General features: G+C 38.4%; 1 protein-coding gene across 2 annotated transcripts in view; it reads left to right on the top strand.

Moving 5' to 3' along the window:
- The window catches only part of ZCWPW2 (zinc finger CW-type and PWWP domain containing 2), a 34,791-nt gene extending 13,389 nt beyond the window's left edge, over positions 1-21,402 (top strand). For both annotated transcript variants that reach the window (XM_089531317.1, XM_089531318.1), the window contains exons 4-9: positions 6,515-6,629; positions 7,386-7,444; positions 8,971-9,020; positions 14,718-14,785; positions 18,792-18,913; positions 21,021-21,402. In XM_089531317.1, coding sequence (XP_089387443.1) covers positions 6,515-6,629; positions 7,386-7,444; positions 8,971-9,020; positions 14,718-14,785; positions 18,792-18,913; positions 21,021-21,194 — 588 coding nt within the window. In that variant the 3' untranslated portion in view covers positions 21,195-21,402. The remainder of the gene's footprint in view (positions 1-6,514; positions 6,630-7,385; positions 7,445-8,970; positions 9,021-14,717; positions 14,786-18,791; positions 18,914-21,020) is intronic.
- Positions 21,403-21,613: the final 211 nt, after the last annotated feature.

The raw sequence follows: 21,613 nt of genomic DNA, 5'->3' as shown, positions 1-21,613 counted from the left end.
AGCTAATCCTTAGAGTTCTGGAATGTTTTACCACAAGATGGCACACTTCCATTAGAAAAGTAAATCTTTCTTTCTTTCCCTTCCTTCCTTCCTTCCTTCCTTCCTTCCTTCCTTCCTTCCTTCCTTCTCTAGCCCCTTAAAAGTAATTCCTTATTGTATACAATGGTAGTATTGTGAAGGAATTTATCTTCCACCAGCAGTTTAAAAAGTGGGTCACTGTGCCATTTTTGTAAAATATGTGCATTGCTATGAGATCACTCCTAACTGCCTCACTGGAGTAGGTTAAGATGACTTGAGGAGGGGGAGCTATGTTGGCATCAGGGGCACATCTGCCCAGAGGCCCTACTTAGACACAGGCAAACATCTAGCAATATAGAGCATGCCGAGGGTGGGCAAGAGCTCAAGGAATGCTAGAACTGGTGCTGTTAATTTCCTTCCCAAGGAAACCAATGGGGGTAGAAAGAGAACTAGCAGAACAAAAAACAAACAAACAAAAATCCTCATCTCCCACCGTGTCCTAGCTGGTACAAGTTGATGGTGTTTTGGAAGTAACTAATTGTCTGCCACTTCATTTCTACACGTAAGTTAGGATTATTTTGTCTATTTTACAGAACTGAAAAGTAATGAGTAATTGTAATAATGTTTGTAATTATTACAACAATTGTAATAATTGTGCATTATTATATTAATAAATAAAATAATAATAAATTTTATTTTTACCCCGCCTTTCCAAAATATGATCAAGGCGGCTTACAAAATTTAAAAACATTACAAACAGGATAAAAATTCAATATAAAAAGTTAAGAACACTACTGCAAAAAACAAAAACAGGAACAGGAAATCAATAAGATACACATGTCAAGGGCAAAGAGAAGGAGAGAATAATTGACATCGATCCGAGGTCGAAAGGGAAAAAAGAGGGCAGGGAAATAAACAAACAATCTAACTAAGGTGGGAAGGCCAGCCGAAATAGATACGTTTTCAAGTTTTTCTTGAAAGTAACTAGTGAGGCGGCGGAGCGAAGCTCTACAGGGAGCTTGTTCCAGAATGAAGGGGCAGTGATGGCGAAAGCCCTCTGTGAAGTCCGTACAAGGTTAGACCTAGGGACCTCCAACAATTTAGTCCCAGAAGTTCTGAGTGTGCGGGGTGGATTATATGCGGAGAGGCGGTCCTCCAAGTACCCTGGGCCCAAGCCATTTAGGGCTTTATAGGTCAAAGCCAACACCTTGTATTGAGCTCGGAAGCGGATAGGCAGCCAGTGAAGGTCTTTTAAAATAGGTGTTATATGGTCCAACCTGGAGCTACCAGCGACCAATCTAGCTGCCATGTTCTGCACCAATTGCAGCTTCCGGGTTTGGTACAAGGGTTGCCCCATGTAGAGCACATTGCAGAAATCCAATCGAGAGGTTACCAAAGCATGTACGACAGATTCAAGGTCCTTACAGTCCAGGTAGGGACGCAGCTGGCGTATCAGCCAAAGCACTCCTGACCGTCGCATCCACCTGAGAAGTCAGCTGGAGCGACGAATCAAGGAGCACTCCCAAGCTGCGCACCGAGTCCTTCAGGGGGAGCGTGACCCCATTCAGGACCGGGTGACAGATCTCACCACCCGAAGCCGGGGAACCTATCACCAGTACTTCCGTTTTCCCTGGATTCACACTGAGTTTGAGGGCATTATTATATTTAATTACATAAATATTTCCTGTATGTGTTTCCTGGCCCTACACAGAAACATTATAAAGGATGAATACTGTTCCTAGAATAACTCTGGTTTAGTTTTTTCTTTTTTAAAATGTACAAGTGTTCAGCAGACAAACAGGTACTTCCTTAGGGATAGCTACCTTGAGTAATTAAAGCACAGATGGGCAACTGTGGATGGCGTAGGAGTCAATTTTCACCCTTCACCCTTCCCTTGTGGGCTCTATTGTATTTTGGGAGCACTGGGAGCACCCTTCTGCACTCCTCTCTAACCCTGCCTCCCTGCCCTATGCCCTACCTATCATGCCTTACAGGGTTTTTTTTAAGTGGGTTTCTTATTTTTAATGCAATTCTAATGCTATTTTTAAAAAATTAAATCTGAATAAGTAAAAGAAAGTTCAAAAAATGTGGGGAAAGACTACCTGGGAATAAGGTGAGAGATAGGGGAAGAGGAGAGGACACTGACACCAGGTTAGAAGTTAGGAGAGATGAATGGGTTGTTGTTGCTAATTGCCCTCAAGTTGTTCCAAACTCATGGTGAGTCTGTGGCTGAGACATCTCCAAGACCTCTTGTCCTCTATTGCTCTGCTTAGATCCTGTAACTGCCAAAGGTGATATTTTTGAACTTTAAAAGTGGTTTAAAAGCCTGTGATAAAGTCCTGAGCTGTAATACTATCACATGACTGTCCCAGGAAAATACCCTTTAAACCCCTGATTTCCCCCATGTGATAAAATCCATTGTGTATTTTCTAGATCTTACATTGGGCATGACTCTAGCCAGGCACAGCTGAAGTAACAGGCATCTCACATGCTATATATGTTTGTATATGTGGAAGATAAATAGATCCAAGGAAAAAGATGACTTAAATCTTATATGCATAAAATGAAACATTATGCTTTATATTACATATTTTAATGTGATTTGATTTGTGAGTAGTTTATTGTGAGAGGTGAAACAATTGGCACTATACCTTGAAATGGCTATATTGTATTTGTAACCTTTGGTTGGTAGTTTGCCAAGACTTAGTATAATTGTTACAAAGGAAGCAGCGGTATAAATCATAGCACGCTTAGAGTTAGGTTGTGTTGTTTTTGTACTGTATAGTAGAATTAAATCAGACATGCTAAGGTAGAGAATACTCCTTTTATTGGCTTTTTAAATTTAGGCCAATAGATTGGCAGTTAGGTGTTAAAAGATTATTGGTCAGGGGCACTTGCTTCACCCCAAATATATTGCGAAGTGTGTTGGCATACCCTAAACTCCTCTCACCAGGCATGAGGTTTCATATATTCATAAACTTCACTCACCAAGCATGGGCTTTCATATTTGATATCTTTTTGAGAGGTCACAATGACCATTGGAGACTAGGAAGCTACATGTGCAAGGAGTGATGCTGTCCTGAGAACTTGTTGAAGACCAAGATGGTATTAAAAGGTGTTGCTGCTTATTCTATCCTTCCCTCAGGCTTTTTGCATTTCCTCTTGCAATGGAGACAAAAGGAGTCCTGGTTCGCAAAAACAGTTAAAGATCATCTTCCACCTCACCTCTTACTGTGTTCCTATCAGGGGCATCACTGACACCTTAAATGAGGACTCACACCACTCCCAATTCACTTGTCTCCCTTTAAAAAGCTGCAGAGATGGTGTTTGTTGGGCAAGGCTCAGTAAGAGGAAAAAGGAGAAACCCCCGTTTTTATTTAATTAAAATTAAAAAAATATTTTACAATTCTTTTAAAATTTTCTTTAAAAACATCAAATCTTACCAAACTTTAAGCACATTAAATATATTTAGGCTGTGCATATAACATTGTAATTTAAAGATAATTTTAATCTTGCTAGTTTTTTTTATGTCACAACTATTGCCATTACATTCAGTGATATATGAGTAACATAAGGACAAAAAACGTTACTAAGGATTCTGAATGGTATGGTATGGTAAGGAGGTCAATGAAGGGGTAACACCATGAGTTACTACACTGGGTGATGCCAGTCCTACTGACATTACCCTTCTTGTTCAACTATTCAGGGATTGTCTGAAATTCAGTTAACAAAACCATCAGCTGATCCAGCACCTTGTGAAAATGATCAAAGGCTTTGTTACTCTGTGTGGTAGCACACCACAAGGTTATGAAATAGGATATAAACATCAGTCTCAGTTCTATCCTTATGTCTGTACAGAGGGCCCTGCTTACTCTCTCTGTATCATCCTTGGATGCTGTCATTTTCTAGTGACCAGTCTTCAGGATCATCATCACCCCCACTAATTCCTGATTTCTCATTATCCAACCTTTCATACCTTTCTTTCTGTTAGCCTTGTATGGTTCATAAAATTGCATTGGTTTTGTATTATATTGCATTAAGTATTTCAGTTATTTCTCTTTATGCAGGTGAACTGTTTTTGCATTGTGAAAGTAAATCATAGAATTGTTCTGATAATAATACTGGCTAGAAAATAAGATACATTTAGATCTGGGTATGAATCCCAGAAAGGTGACATAAAAAACAAATTTCACTCTCACTTGTACCAAAGAATAGTTCACTGTATGGCTACAAATGTAGATTCACATATAGCATGGAGAAGAATAAAACAATTTATATGTATGTACAGCCCTGTGTAAATTTACAGCGCTTCATAAATAAAGGTTAATAATAATAATAATAATAATAATAACAATAATATGTAAAAATAATTTTGTAGTGTAGGCATGAAAGCAATCTTGAAGACTATAATTCATCCCATTAAGCCTAACACTCAAAGCTGGGGTTGCAGCTGGGGCTATAGCAGCCACATGGTTGGGGAAAGTTCTAGAAAGGTTAAATTAAATCAGGTCCACAGAGGTGGCTTTTGATCTTTCAAACAAATGCCTTTTTTTTTTTTTTTTTTTTTTTTTGTCTCTAGAGACCTGCTTGAGCTTTCTTCCCCTTGCCCTTTGAAACTTCTGGTAGATAAACTTTACTTCAGAAAAACATTACTTCCGTAAATTGTTGACAAGATGATGGTAAAAGCAGAAAATATTAATAACTTAATCTGTCCTCTTTATTATTAAAGAGAATGCAGTTTACAGTTTGTGCATAAGCAAGGATTAGATCCTGAGTTTAGGTATTGGAGCCTAGCAGCAAGCTAAAGGCATTTCTGTTAGAATTAATTCTAAAATATGAAGGTAATAGTCTTTGATTTTATACTATATTGTGTTATAGGACTGAATAATTAGGAATAGCAGTCTTTCATCTTTGCTCCTAAGGATTTCTAGTCTGTGTTATTGTTGTTTTTCTTGGCAAAGCACCCAATTTGATTTCAGTTGAGGATCTATAAGAGACGTGGTGGCTTAGCAGTTAAGACACTGACTCTGATGATCACAAGGTTGGTAGTTTATCAGTTCGAGAGACAAGCACCGCATGAAGGAGTGAGGTCCCGTCACTATCCCCAGCTTCTGCCAACCTAACAGTTCAAAAGCATGTAAAAGTGCAAGTAGATAAATAGGTACCACTTCGGTGGGAAGGTAACAGCATTCTGTACAGTCATGCTGGGCACATGATTGCAGAGTTGTCTTTGACAATGCTGGCTCTTTGGCTTAGTAATGGAGATGAGCATTTCCCCCTACAGTCAGACACGACAACCTTGTCAAGGGAAACCCTTTACCTTTTTAAGCAAACAAAGCAATATTGGGATAGAGCTAAGCTTAAAAACAGTATTTGGTTGGTTTACAGCATTGCTGGGATTTTTGTTTTCTCTTTCTTCTTTCTTTCTTAGATTTATATCCCCTGCCTTCCTCCCAAAATGAGATTCAAGTTGGCTTAGAATAATTCAAAAAAGGATCCATCTAAAACATTAATTACAAAAGATAAAAAATATATATAATACTAATAGTAAAACACAACTGTTAAAAACACAGCATAGTTTAAACCATTAATTTTTTAAAAATGTTAAAACATTAAAAACAGCACACCACTTACACACACACACTCTGCATAAGTAAAATGCACACACCAAAGGCCTGTCTAAATAAGAATGTCTTCAGCTGCCAATGAAAAGAGAGCAGCTGATTTGTTCCTATCATTTATTATAACCAATGTTTTTAAAAGTTGGAGACAAAATGTGCAGTTTGAAAAATTTGATAGACATAACTCTTTGCAAAATGCAGAATTTACCGTAGTCTAAGCACTATTGTATTGTATTGGTCTTTATTCTTCCATCCACTATTGGTAGGTTTCCTTCTCAATGGTGTTCCATCTCTCCAGAACAGCTCCTTTTTCACCTTTTTCATTTCAAGCAAAATAGGTCACACAAAGCTAATGACAAAGCTATTTCAGATAGCCATGTTAAAATCATAGCGATGTAGATTGCTACAGGGATATTTGATAAGGGATTGATTGCATTTGTCACTCACTCTGGGTTCTACAACATGAACATGGTAGCTCCCTGACTTTATATTCATTTGAAAGATCCAAAGATGAAAAGAGATCTTGTTTCAAAATGTTACCCCCAAGTCCTAATCCATGGCTAGGTAAAGGCTTTTTGATGTTTTAGGCAGAAAAAAAAATCAAATGCCTTTCCTTTTCTTTGTTTAAAGAATAAAGAGATGGATAATTTGCTGTCCTTTAAGGACACCTTTAATCTGCTATATAGGTCATTCTGTACCTCATGTAAATTCTGTAAAGTTAGTATATGGACTTAACATAAAATAATGACCATTTTCAAGACATGCAACTTCGTATATGCAACCATATCCACGTATTTATTTTTCATTTTGCTAATTTTGATACTAATACTGAATTTCAGAAAACTAATGTGGTAACTAATGTTATTTTCTCCTAGGCAGATATATTAAAGTGGAAACAAGCCTGGTACGAAAGTGCATTGGAGGAAGCAAACCAACTGCTTGGCTGTTCTGTTCAGCAAAGGCTAGCAATGTGCTACTTATCAAAAAACGGTACTATTATCTGGTGTTCTGTTTGTCTCTATACATTGACTATATTATACAAAATCAGTCTGACATCTCCCATAAGTAACCTGTGGTAATATAGTTATTGCACCAGCATTTGATACATATTGGCTCCTGAAGCAAATTCACAAAAGGCTAATTTACACATAACTTAAATTATGCACCAAAACGTTGCATTCCCTCCATCATACATATAATCTTTAATTTTAAAAAAACCTAGAGCAGAGGCTGGTAGATCCAATGTTTTGATCAATGCACTCCTTTTCTGCCTCTTTTACTTCAGGTGGTCACTCTTGATATGGCTCTGGATGTATTTTTTATGTGGGGGTTGAGCCAGTTCCTACTCAAAGGATATATCTGCAAAAGGTGGCTGAATTACTTTCACAGCTCACACCAATATACAACACTTATGTGTATTTGTCATGAATGACATGTCTGCAGTCATGATACTGATTTCTGTGTAACATTGCATCTGGAAGTGGTAGTGCTGTGTAAAACATATCTACAGCAGATTAAACTAACATACAGATGTGTGTATGATTTGGATGATTGATCTGAAATCTTATGTAGATTGTTATGTATATCAGTTCAGAGAAGTACTATACAGTACATTGTGATACACATTTTTTCAACAATGTGCGTTTTTAATTATAACTTGATATAATACATAACGAACCAAAATAAAGCTGGAAATAATTTTTATCATTCAGTTGTTGCTTTTACTGATTTCTCAATGCTTTTTAGGCAGAGTAGACAATAAGAAAGCCCAAACAAAAACTGGTACAGTAACTTGCAGGAAAATGGTAAGATTTAAATATAAATTCATACAGTCTGTTAACCATTAGAATGCATTTTCAAATATTTGCCTTCACCTGCTATTTTGTAAACAATGTTGTTACTGTCTGCAACAACTGTTACATTTTCATTTATCTAAAACTGAATTTGTTTACCTTTGTTTGAGGTATTTTTAGCAGTCTATATTTTTAATAAAGATTTCATATCTTGCTTTCTGCCCTTAAAAAGTAGTTTACAGTAAGATACCAATAATAACCAGTTTGCTTGCATGTGGGACAGATACTGATAGGTCATTGCACATATTTTAATCTTCTCTTAGTAAATTGCACCTATTCATTAATTTTAAGTGGACAGTTTTGTTAAGATGGATGAGATACGAATCTAAATAAGAAGACAATGACAGGCCATGTTTGAACAGCATGTTTACCCTTGGTTTTGGCATGATATGAACAAGCTACTACAAGCCAAAGGCTCATGTGGTCTCTCCTCTGCTTTGCTTTCCTCATGCAGCTGCTTCTGCTTTTATTTAACTGTGATTTGTCAATGTTGTCTGAAGTAGCAAACTGCAGTTAACAGTAACTGTGGCTAAAGAGGCTGGGGAAAAGGGGACCTCTCTGATCATATACTTGAACCACAGTGTTGAGAGCCAGTGTGGCATAGTCTTTGAATGTTGGGCTGCAACTCTGGAGACTAGGATTCAATTCCCTGCTCAGCCATGAAACCCACTGGGTGACCTTGGGCAAGTCACATGCTCTCAGCCTCAGGGGAGAACACTGGCAAACCTCCTCTGAACAAATCTTGCCAAGAAGATTTAGGATCACCATAAGTCCGAAACAGTTGTTTCAGCACACAACAACACTAACCGTGGTTAATCTCAGTTCCTCATTCAGACAACACAAGAAGATGTGGTTAGATAAAAATGGGAGAGAATGGTTCTAAATTCTTTTTCCTGGCTGCATAGGAGTAGGAATGAGTGGTACAGGGTGTTTATATTGTGCGAAACAGATTTTTAAAATGTTTTAAATTCATTAAAAAAAAACTTGGGCCTCTCCTTTCTCTTCCCACTAAGCCTCATCCCACTCCCACCATCTCCACCCCACCCACCTCCCCGTAATACCTCTGCTAAGCTCTATTGGTAAAAAAAATTAGCAGATGTATGCTGATCCTTATAGCAAATACAGCATCATGCTATTTTTTAAAAGGGTTATGTCCATTTTACTAGTGCAAAGCTTTTATTATTGTGGAATTGCCCTTTTCATTTTTGTGCAAGTGTCAAATCCAGTACTTCAGTTCTGCTTGAGTAAACCACTGGGCAAACATTTTCATATCTCATACTTTTATTTCATTATGCTCAATGTTGTTTCCACGAATACTGCTAGTTGTTCTCCTAGTATCTGTGCAGCCACTAGCAGAACATTCAACCTCTAGTGGAAGAATGAAAGCATTGCTTATACTTTTCCTACTAGCATTAATTGGGTAAAACCCATTAAACAAAGCAAATATTCAAGTATAAACAAATTTTGATCTTTCTCAGGTCAGAATCTGTAGGAAGCAAAGTAGCAGCAGAAATGGAAAACAGAGAAAGTAAGTTTAGGGTTGTGTTAAATTGTTTCATCTGGTAATTTTGAACCATTCCACCAACAGTCTCTAGCATTTTTATCATTATGCCATATTATATGCTTATAAGACTGTGATTCCCATGAAACTTGGAAGAAATTCATTTTAAGTCTCTGAGCATGTATACACATCTTCCTTCTTTAACAGTAAAGGAATTGTATTTGGAAATGTATGTGTGCCCTAATATATTTCTTGTATCTTGTGGTAGCTACATATTATATTGTTTATTTATTTACAATATATTTGGTGCTTAAAAACAGGAATAGCAATGAAAATAACAACATTTTTAAACATCATCATTAAGTTCAATAAGAACAACTAAAAGTAGGCTTGCCATATCCCACCTGGGGGTGGGACTTTCCCAGTTTGGGGCAGGGCCACACGGTCCCACCCTGGTTTGGCCCCTCCCCTGGGACCTCCCCCCCAGCAAGGCCCTGGAGGCAGCTCCACCCCTCCCCATGGCTGTGTGCCACCCTCCCCGCCTCCCTGCCTGACTTAAGGCTAGAGAGCAGGTCTTAAAGACATCTGCCACTCAGAGCTATTGCCAGCCCACTTGGTATATAGACCCTGCAAAAGGCATTACTTTCAGGTTACAGTGAGCAAAGAAAAAAAGGCCATCAATCGTTCCTGTTTCCCTGGGAGTCTAAATGCCTCATCTTTTAAATGTCTACCACTCAGTATTGTTGTAATTCTTTATCACAGGGTCGTTTTTGAGGCCCTGAACACCTTTCCTTGTAATATGCAAATTTCTCCCGAAGCTGACCAATGGGAAAGAAGCAATCAGCCCCCCTCCCCTTGGGTTGGTTTTCAAGGGCTTGGAAGGAAGAGATTTTGCCTTGCAAGTTGCTGGTAAATAATAGAAGGCTTTGGGGTAGCAAAGGCTGCAGAAATAGTTTGACCCCCCCCCCTTAAACCTCCATGGCTCAGTGCTATGGGATTCTGGGAATTGTAGTTTCTTGTGGCACCAGAGCTCTTTTGACAAAAGGAGACTGAATGGAGGCGTTGCCTGGCTGGGGGCAGAGCCTCTTGCCAGCAGTCAGAAGGCTGCGATGATGAGGAAAAGCAGGGGCTCCTCTGGTGGTCCTGGCCACTTCCCTTGCCTCCCTCCCTCCTCCTCCTCCTCCTCCTCCTCTCAGAGCTCATTCACACTCCCTGGCTTTTCTCTCCCCCCCCCCCCCTCTGCACTTTGAGACCCCTTTAACTGCCAAAGCTCAATGCTCTGGAATTCTGGGGTCTGTGAGGCATTTGGCCTTCTCTGTCAGAGAGCTCTGGTGCCACAATAAACTACAATTCCCAGGATTCCATAGCACTGAGCCCTGGCAGTCCAAGCAGTGTGTTTTGGACACAGAGATCCTCCAAATGAATCCAGTCCCTAGCTTTTATATCTCTCACACACACTGCAGGAATAATAATAACCCACTTTGAGACTGCTTTAACTCAGTGCTAGGGAATCCTGGGAATGCTAGTGTTTGGGAGACATTGAGACTTCTCTGTCAGTGATGGCTCTGAGGCCACAACAGACTACAATTCCCAGGATTCCCCAGCACTGAGCAGTCTCAAACTGGACCATTTCCTCAGTGTGGATGCACCTGGGGAGGAATTCTGGGCACTGCAGTTCAACTACGTTTGGAGGGTTATGGGACTCCCTGTCAGAGATAGCTCTGGGGCCACAATGTACTACAGTTCCCAGCATTCCCCAGCACTAACCCAGGGCAGTTAAGTCACTCTCAAACTGGATTATTTCCTCAGTGTGGATGCAGCTTTGGTGAGGAACTCTGGGCATTTCAGTCCAGCATTGTTTTATTTCTGCAGTGTATTTTGGACCAGAGACAAGGTGACCAGGCATCCTCCTCCTTTTCCAGGACATGTCCTCTTCTGTCAAATTTCAAAAGGTCCTCCATTTGGATCATGGCTAAGAAGCATGGATTTATAAGTACATGGGTGTTTTTAGCTTTTATCTTTGGCCATGTCCTACGGTTTTTTGCTTGGGTGCCCTACATTTTGGGGTGAGGGCATTGGTCACCTTGGTCAGAGAGCTTTCCAGGGGTTAACTGCCATTCTGCTGTGGTGCTGGAACAAACCACCATTCCCAGAATTCCATAGCATTCAGGCAAGACAGTTAAAGTGGTCTCAAACCAGATTATTTCTCCAGTGTAGATGCAGCCCAAGCCTTTTGCCTCTCTTATGCCTGAGATTTCAAAGCCCAGCCTTGGCACCACAACAAACTACAAATCCCAGGATTCCATAGGATGGAGTGATGAGAGTGAAAGCAGTGTGGCAGCAGCCTAAGTGTGCTTAATGCAGTTCTTAACATGGTGCACCTCTTGCCTACAGAGTCTCACAAGACTTTTTTGTTTAACAACTTGTACCCATTAACTCCATTTCATGTCTCCTTTATTTAGTGGGGAGGAATACAGACAAAACAAGTCAAAATGAAGAAAAACCAAAGTCCCTTGACCAAAGGGTTTGGTTGTGGAATAAGCCTCTGATATATGCAAGAGGCAATGTTAAAATAAAGCCATGTTCAATGCTGAAATGTGCTGTTTGGAATGGGGAGAGGGGGGTGGCCAGAAAGGGAAGTACATTTCCGTGATCTGTCTACGAATGTCAAAATGTCCTCCATTTTGATCATGCCTAAGAAACATGCATTTATATTAACATTTCTAAAGAAGCCTCAATTTTTTTGCGTGTCCTCCATTTTTTAAAAAAATGTGTCCTACATTTGAAAATGTTGTCCTGCATTTGTCCTACATTTGTCCCGGTTTGGAGGTCCTCACTTATGGCAACCCTAACTAAAAGGTCCTGTCCCGTAGCACTTATAACAGGTTTCAGATAGATGATCAGTGAACTGATAAGAGGAGAAAGTTATGTATCTGTGGCACCACTGCTGAGAAGGTCCTATTCCTAGTTGCCACTCACTTCACATCAGAAAGTGGAGACATCCAGATAAGGCCTCTGATGAAAAGCTGAAAATGAAATGACAATGTCATATCTTAAAATACTCCTCTCACACACTAATATTCAACAGAATCCTCGTTGAGGAAGCTATCTTCAAACCTCATTTTTCAAAACGTACAAGGAAATACTTTAGTCCATAAATGTTAATAGTATAACAAGCACAGAGAAGGTAGGAGGTAGGTAAAAGCACCCTTTTTTTCCTGTGTGGCACAATACTCTTTCTTCCTATGGCAGGTGGCTTGATAGTCTTCCATTTGTGTGAGTCACAGAGACCACAATGAAGAAGAACAGGTTGCTTACCTGTATCTCTGGTTCTTTGGTCATCTGTGAACTCACCCAGCCCTGCTCATCCTCTCCTCATTGTGTCCTGCCTTGCTTAGATCCTTGGATGCTGATGCAACTCAGAGTTTGGGCAGGAAATGCACTGGCATGGTGCGCAGGAGAAAGTGGGATTACCAACCAAAATGCTTATGTAATAGCTGTAGAAGGTTCAAAAGGATGCACTGAGCAGGCACAGATAACCCATTTGTGTGAGCTCATGGATCAGTGGGAAATAAACTAATCATTCTTTGCTTATTTCACTTCATTTGTTATAAATGTGGTAAAGTTGATGCATATCATTATTTTAATGACTTTAAAAATAATGATAACCAATGCAGAAGCCTTTGACTGTGAAGTAGAAGAGATGCAATATATTTTCTAATGCAACTTCTGCTATGTTTCCAAAATGACTGAACTGCCCACTAAGGACTAAGATGAGTGCTTTGCTTTAAGGGGAACCCTAAATGAGATGACTCTTAAAATTTGAATCATTTTAAACCTTAACAATGAAACTGGCACAACTTTTATTAAATTTCATATATTCACAATGATATATATTTTTAAATGTTTTCATCCAGATAGTAAATGATAAATTTTATTTATTTATTTATTGTATTTATGCCCCGCTCTTCAGTCATAAAGGCTCTCAAAGTGCCTTCCAGATAGTTAATTAACATTTCCCTGCCCTCAGGATTACAATCTAAAAAGACATGACACAAAAGGAGAAGAGAATGGCAGTGGAGAAAGGGCATACATCCAGCGGTTCTTCTCTCTCTCTGAAACCGGATGACTTCACATGGCGTGGAGGGGGGAATCGTCTTCTTACTTTAGGCTAGGTCTGATGGAGCTGGGGCTGCCTTTCACTCCCTCTGAGGCCAGATGATGTCAGATGAAGAGTTCAACCAAGCTCGCAGCATATTTTCATTTTTTTTATTTATTTAGCTATTGTTGACAGTTGCTTTTACATACAGTTTAAACTGTTTAGCAGCTAACTGGAAAGATGATCAGTAAATACAGTTTGGGTCATAAAACCAATTGCTAAGCTCAACTAGGTAGCTCCACTGAATGAAAGGGATTTACATATGTGTTGGTTTACTAATCAGCTATTGATTCAGTGGGTCTACTGTAATTGAGACTAAAGGCTTTATCACACCAGCCCATTTCTAGCTGCAATCGGGGGGGGGGGGGGGGGAATGAAATGGCAACATACCACTTTTATTGCCATTGTTACTGCACTGGATTTCTCTCGCATGACTGGGGACTGCTGCCCCCACTGCACTCCCTTCTCATCCTCTCAGTTAACTCCCCTCCCTCCCTGCTCAGCATGCCTTTTTATTATTTATTTTTAACTTTCTTGTGCTATTTCAAACCTCTGAAGCCCTGAGTCAACGTTTTAATTTTTTTAATGAGAAACCTTGATGCTGCAGCGCTCCAGAATTGCACAACAAAAAGAAGATATTTTTTAAAAAGATAGCAAGGGGGAGGGAGGAAAGGGGGAGGAAGGGACAATGACACTATGTGATCACCAATAACGTGACTGCCCAGTGAATGGCTTTCCACGCCTGGGGCATCACGCTATTGGCATCTCATTCATGGGTTTCCCCTGTGAATGAAAAAAGATGGCCAGGAGAAGGGGCAGCTAAAGGAGGGAAATGACGTTGGGCAATCGGAATCTCCAGTGCCGCTTCCCTGCCATGGGAATGGTGATTTAAAAGCCAGGGTGACAGGGTCCACCGCCACAGCTGAGGTCAGTAGGTTAACATTAGAGGCATGAATTGCCCCCAATGGAAAATACCACTCTGTCTTCCAATAAAGAGGAATAGCTTACTGCCACTGTCCCTTCCACATCACCCATCTGCCACCTGAGGCAGCTGCCTCTCTTGTCCTCCTGAAAACCTAAATAAAAGATTTTTGGTCATGACAAAATTTAACTTACAGTTAGGTTAATTTGATACAGGTATAAATAAAGATTGCCTTCCAGACATATGTTCTTCTTAAAGGCACATCAATTGGATGTAATTCTTCCAATAACTGATTTGAGTTAATTTATGCCTACAGGTATGAACAAATATAATTTGAATGAAACAATACTTTCCATAAAGATTTATCAATAATTTTCTCTTGTAAAGGCAGGAAATTGAAAGAGAAAAGTGTGCATAACATGTTATATATTGAATTGTGAATAAGGTGTTATGATATACAGTCATTGTTAGAGCAGAAACATAAAAACCAGTGGCAAAAAATAATAATGTCCTCAAGATATCAGGGGGCCTGTTCTCAGAATAAGTTATTCTGGATTCAGTCTTTTATCTTTCACAGCATCAGCTGACTATTCTTGATTAGTGATTCACAACAAATGATTCCACTGTCTCTCAATTTTTAAAGGAAAAGAATGCTAACATGCTCACTTGACATAGCAGACTCAGAAGATATCTTGTCAATGGAAAATCCAGGTTTGTGTAAAATGTACATGTATCTTTAATCAGGAACATCAGATTTTTGAGGAACTTTTTCATACAGAACATGTTTCCTTTCATATGGAAAACAGTGTCTCTCTGAGGAATAGTGTTGTATTGTTAACCTTGTTTGTATGGCTATACAGAAATAAACTGAAGTGTTTTGGTAGTTTCTCTCAGACATTTGCATTGTTTACAAAATATCCAAAATATCTGAGTGACTATGGCTTGAATCTCATGCACTTTTACTTTGCTGTAAATCGTACAAAATCCAGTTACACTAGCTTCCACTCCCAACAGAACTGGGCTAAATGACTACTGTGGTAACATATATTATCCTATTGATTTTCAGTTGTAATAAAGCATGTTTAACTTAGGGCCTGAACAGACAGGACAGGATAGAATGGGCTGAGTCCAGGCTATCCTGCTCCTGGTGCTCACCCGGCTTAGTCCCTGGGCCAGTGCAGGGATGGGCAGGAGTTCACACATCCATCCCCGCACTGACCCAGGACCCAGGGCTGCTCCTTACCTTTCTGGCATGTGATCCATCTGAGAAGCCCTCCAGTTGCCCCATCCAATATGGAAACAGCTGGCCATGTGGCTGGCCATGTGGGTGTACATGGTTGCACCCACATGGCCAGCTGCTCCATTTCTTTGTCAGATGGGTAGACTGGGGGGCTTCTCAGATGGATTCCCTACAGGAAAAGTAAGGAGTATCGGGGGGAGGCTGGTTTTGCCATGGAGTTTCTTAAAAACTGCACAAAATCAGGACTATTTTACTCCTCGGTAAAGGTTCTTTACCCTGGGGTCAGAGTGGATCTTCTAAATCAGTTGTCTTGCACAGGCAGGATTGCGCCCAATCCTGCAATGGGTGTTTTGGCCTGTGTTATCTAAACTAGACAACGCGAGGCTGGTGGGGAACTGGGCCATTTGGCCCATGTGGACAACTTCTGTGTCAGGATCCAGTCCACTATAGGCTTCCATCTGGTGATTAATTGTCTAGTGATGTCATATCATTGAATTTTCAGTGTAAAGTCTATCTTCCTCCAACCCTTGGGAAGCATTCACAATTCACTAGAATTCACGTGTTTGGAGAACTTGAAAACTTGCACACTCTTGTGGCATTTTTATTAGTTTTAACAAAGATATTACCTAGCTCTTGTTGTTGTTTTTTTAGGTATAGAGAGGAAGTGGTTGGAATAAATTAATTTACAGATATTTATCCTAAGTTTTTGGAAGGACCTGCATGTCTAATAACCCTAAATAAATGCCCTTAGTTCCATGATTCACTGAAGTAATAAAGCCATAAATAATATAGTCAGAAGCAGAAAGGAATGTGCTTCTTTCTTTCTTTTTTCTTTCTTGAACTTATATCCCACTGTTCTCACAGCATGAGATTCAAGGTGGCTTATTGATCTAGGCTACAAACTATAGTCATCACTCCCCATTTGCGGGGGATCCGTTCCAGACCTCCATGCAAAATAGAAAAAATGTGGATATTCAAGCCCCCTTAAGTATAATGGTGGCGTGCTCCCATGCATGGCCCACGCATGTGCCATGGACATGTGCCATTATTTCTCTCCTGGCTTGCTGTCTGCAGAAACTCAAAACCGTGAATGGGGAGTTCGTGAACTAGCAAAATTAAAGTTATACCTTTAAATTGTAATATCATATGCACATCCTATATGCATTTACATATCCATATTTTCATGTGGTTAAAGTCAAAATTTGGTAAGATGTGGTTTGTTTTTAAAGAAAATTTAAAAATTTTAAATTATTATTTTTTAAAATAATTTTATTCTTCCCCAACCCTCACCCCATTAGCAAACACCACAGATCATTTCTACTAAAAGGCAGGTATTTGGGGAGCAGTGGTGTCAGCCCCCCTTAGAGTGCCACCTGATGCAGCCCACACTGCCCAAACCCCCCTTAAGATGCTTCTGAATGGCCCTAAATATTCTCTTAGTTATTGCAAAGTCAAGTTATTTCATTGCTATTTGGTTTCATTTTATTGTACAGTTCTTGCCTAGGTATCTGTGGAATCAGATATCCACACAGTGAAGCAGATCCTTTATTAGGAGTTTCCATACTATTATACCTGTCACCAGCAATGCATACATACAGATAATAGCAACTATCACTAGCTTTTGCTCTAAAATGGATACAGGGTTACTTTTTTTTTCCTTTAAGTAAAACACATATATTTGTATTTCTTCGGCCTATTTTTCTCAGCTCACTATCAAGGACAAGATATTGGTTATTCTCCCAACAGCAGAAATTTTAAAAGAAATATGCAAGTGGCAGAGATAAAAGGGAGGAAAGCTTATACAAGCTGAAGGATAGCTAGCAGTAGTATTGCCCTGATGGCTTTCAGATAATAGCAAACTGAAAATGATTCAACAATTCTATATTGTAGCACACAGGTACAATGCTATTTCAGGTTATATTATGATTATTGTCACCAAGCAGTCAAAGACTGTAAAGGGGTAGTTCTCTATACAGGCTTGGCTTAAAATATTGATTGAAAACACCGTGTTTGTTTTTTTTGAGTGACACAGTTCACCTGGCATACTGACAATGGCAAATTGGAAACGATCAGAGAGGAAAGTTGTGATATAGAGATTAAATTATATAGATAAATGTCTATTTGTTCCACTCTGGGGGAAACATCATAATTTTAATAGCTGCTCAACAGTGAAACACGGTTCCTTGGGGAGAATTTGAAACCTACACAAGAGGGCCTTTTCTTATTCCTGGTACTGGTTTACATTTATGTGGTCTAAATCAAGCTGCAAACTGAATTGGAAGATCCTTTCATAGAGCTGTCAAAGAGTAATATGTGTTAATTAAGTTCATTAAATTTCATATTTCTAGGTCATGACAGGATGAAATATTATGCCATAGATGATTTCTGAGGATACTCTACTTTCAAGACAGCTTTGTACATTTAGCTAGCATATGGGTTTCTGTTATTTTCCCTCTCTATTTTTAAGTAGTGTTTTTAAAAAATACTCTGCAAAGTGTTTAATACTTTGACAACCATGTTTGCAGTAACAGCAAGAGGCTGCTGTAAATTAAATGTTTCCTGCTGTCCTACTTCCTTCCAAACCACAGTAGGAGGGGTATTAGTTAACATTAAAGCACACAGAAGTAGCTGCTGACTACATGTATTACAGCTCAGTTTGCAGCCTTTACTTACAGCCTCTACTTTTTCCATCAGTTCAAGCCTACTAATAAAGGGCTCCATCAAAGCTTCATAAAAAAACATGAAAATTGGCTATGGATTATGTCCCAAATCAGGAAAATATGAAAAGTTTAATGATTTTCTTTGCAAACATAAATTATCTTACGACTTTGTACATTATTTGTTTTAAAAAAGATTTTTATTATGTAGAGAAAAGGAAATAATTCTTGTTAACATTTACAACAGTGGAGAAAGCTAAGTAGGGACAGACCTGGCCAGCATTTGTATGGGGGACCATCAAGGCACTGTAGGCTGTGTTTCAGGAGGCCAGTGACAAATTGTCTCTGAGTATTCCTTGCCTTTATTTAAAGAACCCCTGTGAAATTAATGGGGTTGCCATAAGTTAACATGCACACACCTATCTGTCATTCCAAACTACAGTTCATATTAACTGAATCAAAAGGGTTTGCATCCCTCAATTTAATCTGAGGAACAATGCATTCCAATAATTCATTATAACTGATCAGTGAAGTGAGCTCATGTGGGACATAATATCTATTGAACTGTTAAACAACAGATACAAATATTATTGTCAGCAGAAGCAGTCCAATTATTCTGACTAATTCTGACAATTGTTGCCCAATGAGAGCAACAGTGAATTTTGTTTGATAGGTATGAAATACTTTGTATTTAGCATCATGATGACTGTTATCTCTTCTACACTGTGCTTCTAGTCCAAGCAGCTAGTAGTACAATAAATAACATTTCAATAATACAACTTATATTTTAGCCAAAGTATTAATATTGTTATTTTATTAGTTCTCACAGAGACAGAAATAATACTAAAAGATTTGGACCAAATTCTCAAGCATGTTGCAGATTCCTCCAAGCCTTCTTTCAAGTCACTTGTGGATGGAGAGGACAATAATTTAAGGGAAAAGGTAAAAATTATTCAGTGCTCTGGTACTAAATGCTAATAATTGGAAAAACACTTTAACAGAGTTCTTATTTTTGGCTGAGAAACACAATTTGAAATATTTACTGAGCTTATAGCAAATTTACAAAAAGTATTCACACCAGACTCTAAAGTTCTATATATTTAGAAATTAGAATATTGTTTGAAGAATAAAATTGTTCAAACCATGAGCTCCTCAATAAATAGAAGCACATGCTTCTAATGAAACAATTTCTGAAATTAATATTTATCACTGGGATCCCAGACCAGGGAAGCTGCATCCACTGATAACCTTGTTATTATTTGCTTTGCACATATCTGCATGCTAACAGGCAACACAGCTGCCATTTTGAGACTTCTTTACCAAGCCAAATTCCACATTCAGCTTTATTTTTAAGGGATCAAGGGAACTTACAGCATTCTGAGATACTTTATTTCTTTGTTTATGAAGCATAGGGAAAGAAGATTACCATTTTAAATTATTACATTATAATTCCTGGACATTTTCCTGATACACTACAGAACAAACCTGCAAAATCACAATCATTTATGTAGAATTCTAAGCAACATACATTCATCAAAGAGACTATGAAATGTGCTTTGATTATTTCCAGTTTAGACAAAAAGTATGTGCCAAGTCATAGAATAATTTGGGTGCACATATCAAGCACAGAACTAAACCACTAGATTTTGTTTCAAAAGCTGCATGCATTTGGAACACCATTGTTATTAAGATAGCAATATGTCAGTCTTTTAGGTTTATTTATTTGTGTATTAATTACATTTCCATACCACTTTTCAACAAAGCTCCTATTTACCTCCTCCATCTTCCATCACATGTTGAATATCAGAAATCAAAAATACTCCAAAATGCAAAAATGTTCACATGGGTGGCTGAGATAGCGATAGCTTTGCTTTCTGATAGTTCAGTGTACACAAACTTTGTTTCATGCACAAAATTATTAAAAACATGGTGTATGAAATTATTTTCAGGTTATGTGTATAAGGTGTATATGAAACATACATGATTTCATGTTTAGACTTGGATTCTATCTCCAAAATATCTCATTATGTATATGTAAGTATTCCAAAATCCAAATAAATAAAAATAAAATCCAAAACACTTCTGGTCCCAAGATTTTGGATAAGACAACCTGTGTTTATATGCCATTTTCCTATAAGACTGTGCAAAGCATATTAAAAGAAGAACAATAAACGACAGGATTTTTTTTAAAGTACCACAGTGTTAATAGATTAATACACACTTAATGATAAAATATTGACTAATACAATGCAAATAAATTAATCTAGCAATTTAATACTGAACAGGTAAGGGTATAAAGGCTAACACAGAAATAAAAATACACTGCTCTGAGAGACAAATAGCTCTTAATTTATCAGTGATGATATGGAGTTCTCCACAGGTAGCATAAAACGCTGGTTGGCAGCCACTAACTTATAGCCACTCACCTTCCTCCCAGTTCTTAGCTGGATCTCTGCTCTCAACCAGTTCCCCTTTTCTCACTTGAAGAGGTGCAGATTGCCAGTCTTCCTTCAAGCTCTATGTTCATGGTTTTCAGTTTCCCCTAGAGCACAGCCTTTAGGCTATAGGCTTTGATATTTAGCCTTCTTTTCAAGGTTTCCTATTGTTTGAATGCATATAGAACATACATGTTGGGCCATGCTTTTCTTTACATTTGACAAGTATTGTGATTTGGAGATGCTTAGCATTAAAACAAATAGTACTAGGCACTAGGTGGTTACAAATTACATCTATTCTAAAACCAGAAATAAAGTGTTGGATGCTCCCTTAATCATGCATGGAGCAAAACTGCTGACATTAATGGGAAAGTTTAGCCACTAAGACCTGCTTAGTCTGGATCCAACCCAGAGTTTTTGGAAGAGAACCTACATTCTCATCTGCATCAAAAGATAGTTGATTTATTATAGTACTGTGGTGCTGATCAGAATGCACTTCTGCATTCACACAGGCTGTACATATGTAAGCCTTCTTTGGATGTTGGATCAGGTGAAGGCATTTTGTGGCAGGATTCTGTTTCTTATCATCATAATAAGAATATTTTTTCTTCTAGGTATCTAACTGCAGCACAGAGTTCACTGAAAAGAGGCCAGTGGAAAGCAACACTCAAGAGGACTGTGTTATAATTGATGGGAAAGCTTTGAAGGCTGGAGAGTGCATTGAGACCATAACAGACAGGTTTAAGGAAATAGATTCTTTAATGGCTGAATTCCAAGACAGCTTGTAGCATTGATAAGAGAGAATCTATTATTAATTTTCATAAGTTGCTGGAGATCCTTAACGGCAGTTCAACAATATGGTTAGTTTGATATTCAGTTCATTTTAACTGAGTATTTTTTTTCTTCACATTCATTGATAAAATTTATATAAAACTTATTTTGTGTAGCTTAAAAGCTGTAACATAATGATAATAATATGTGCTTTTAGATTTTTTCTCTAATAAAGATATATTTACCTTGTTTTAATCAAATTTCACATCTCTAGAAATCAGAATAAAATAAAGAGCTATCATAGCTGAGTTTGAAATAATTTCAAGCACACTCACAATTTCTGAAATGCATTTCCAACAAGATGCATTAAAAACAAGAAATTTAAGAAAATCTTATAGGAATGAAAAGCGGAAGTTCACTTTTGCAGCATTAATTA

This window comes from Sceloporus occidentalis, unplaced genomic scaffold (assembly GCF_023333645.1).
Source record: "Sceloporus occidentalis isolate IW3139 unplaced genomic scaffold, rSceOcc1.0.p SCAF_7, whole genome shotgun sequence".
Lineage (NCBI taxonomy): Eukaryota > Metazoa > Chordata > Lepidosauria > Squamata > Phrynosomatidae > Sceloporus > Sceloporus occidentalis.
This window is presented reverse-complemented; position numbering and strand designations above follow the sequence as displayed.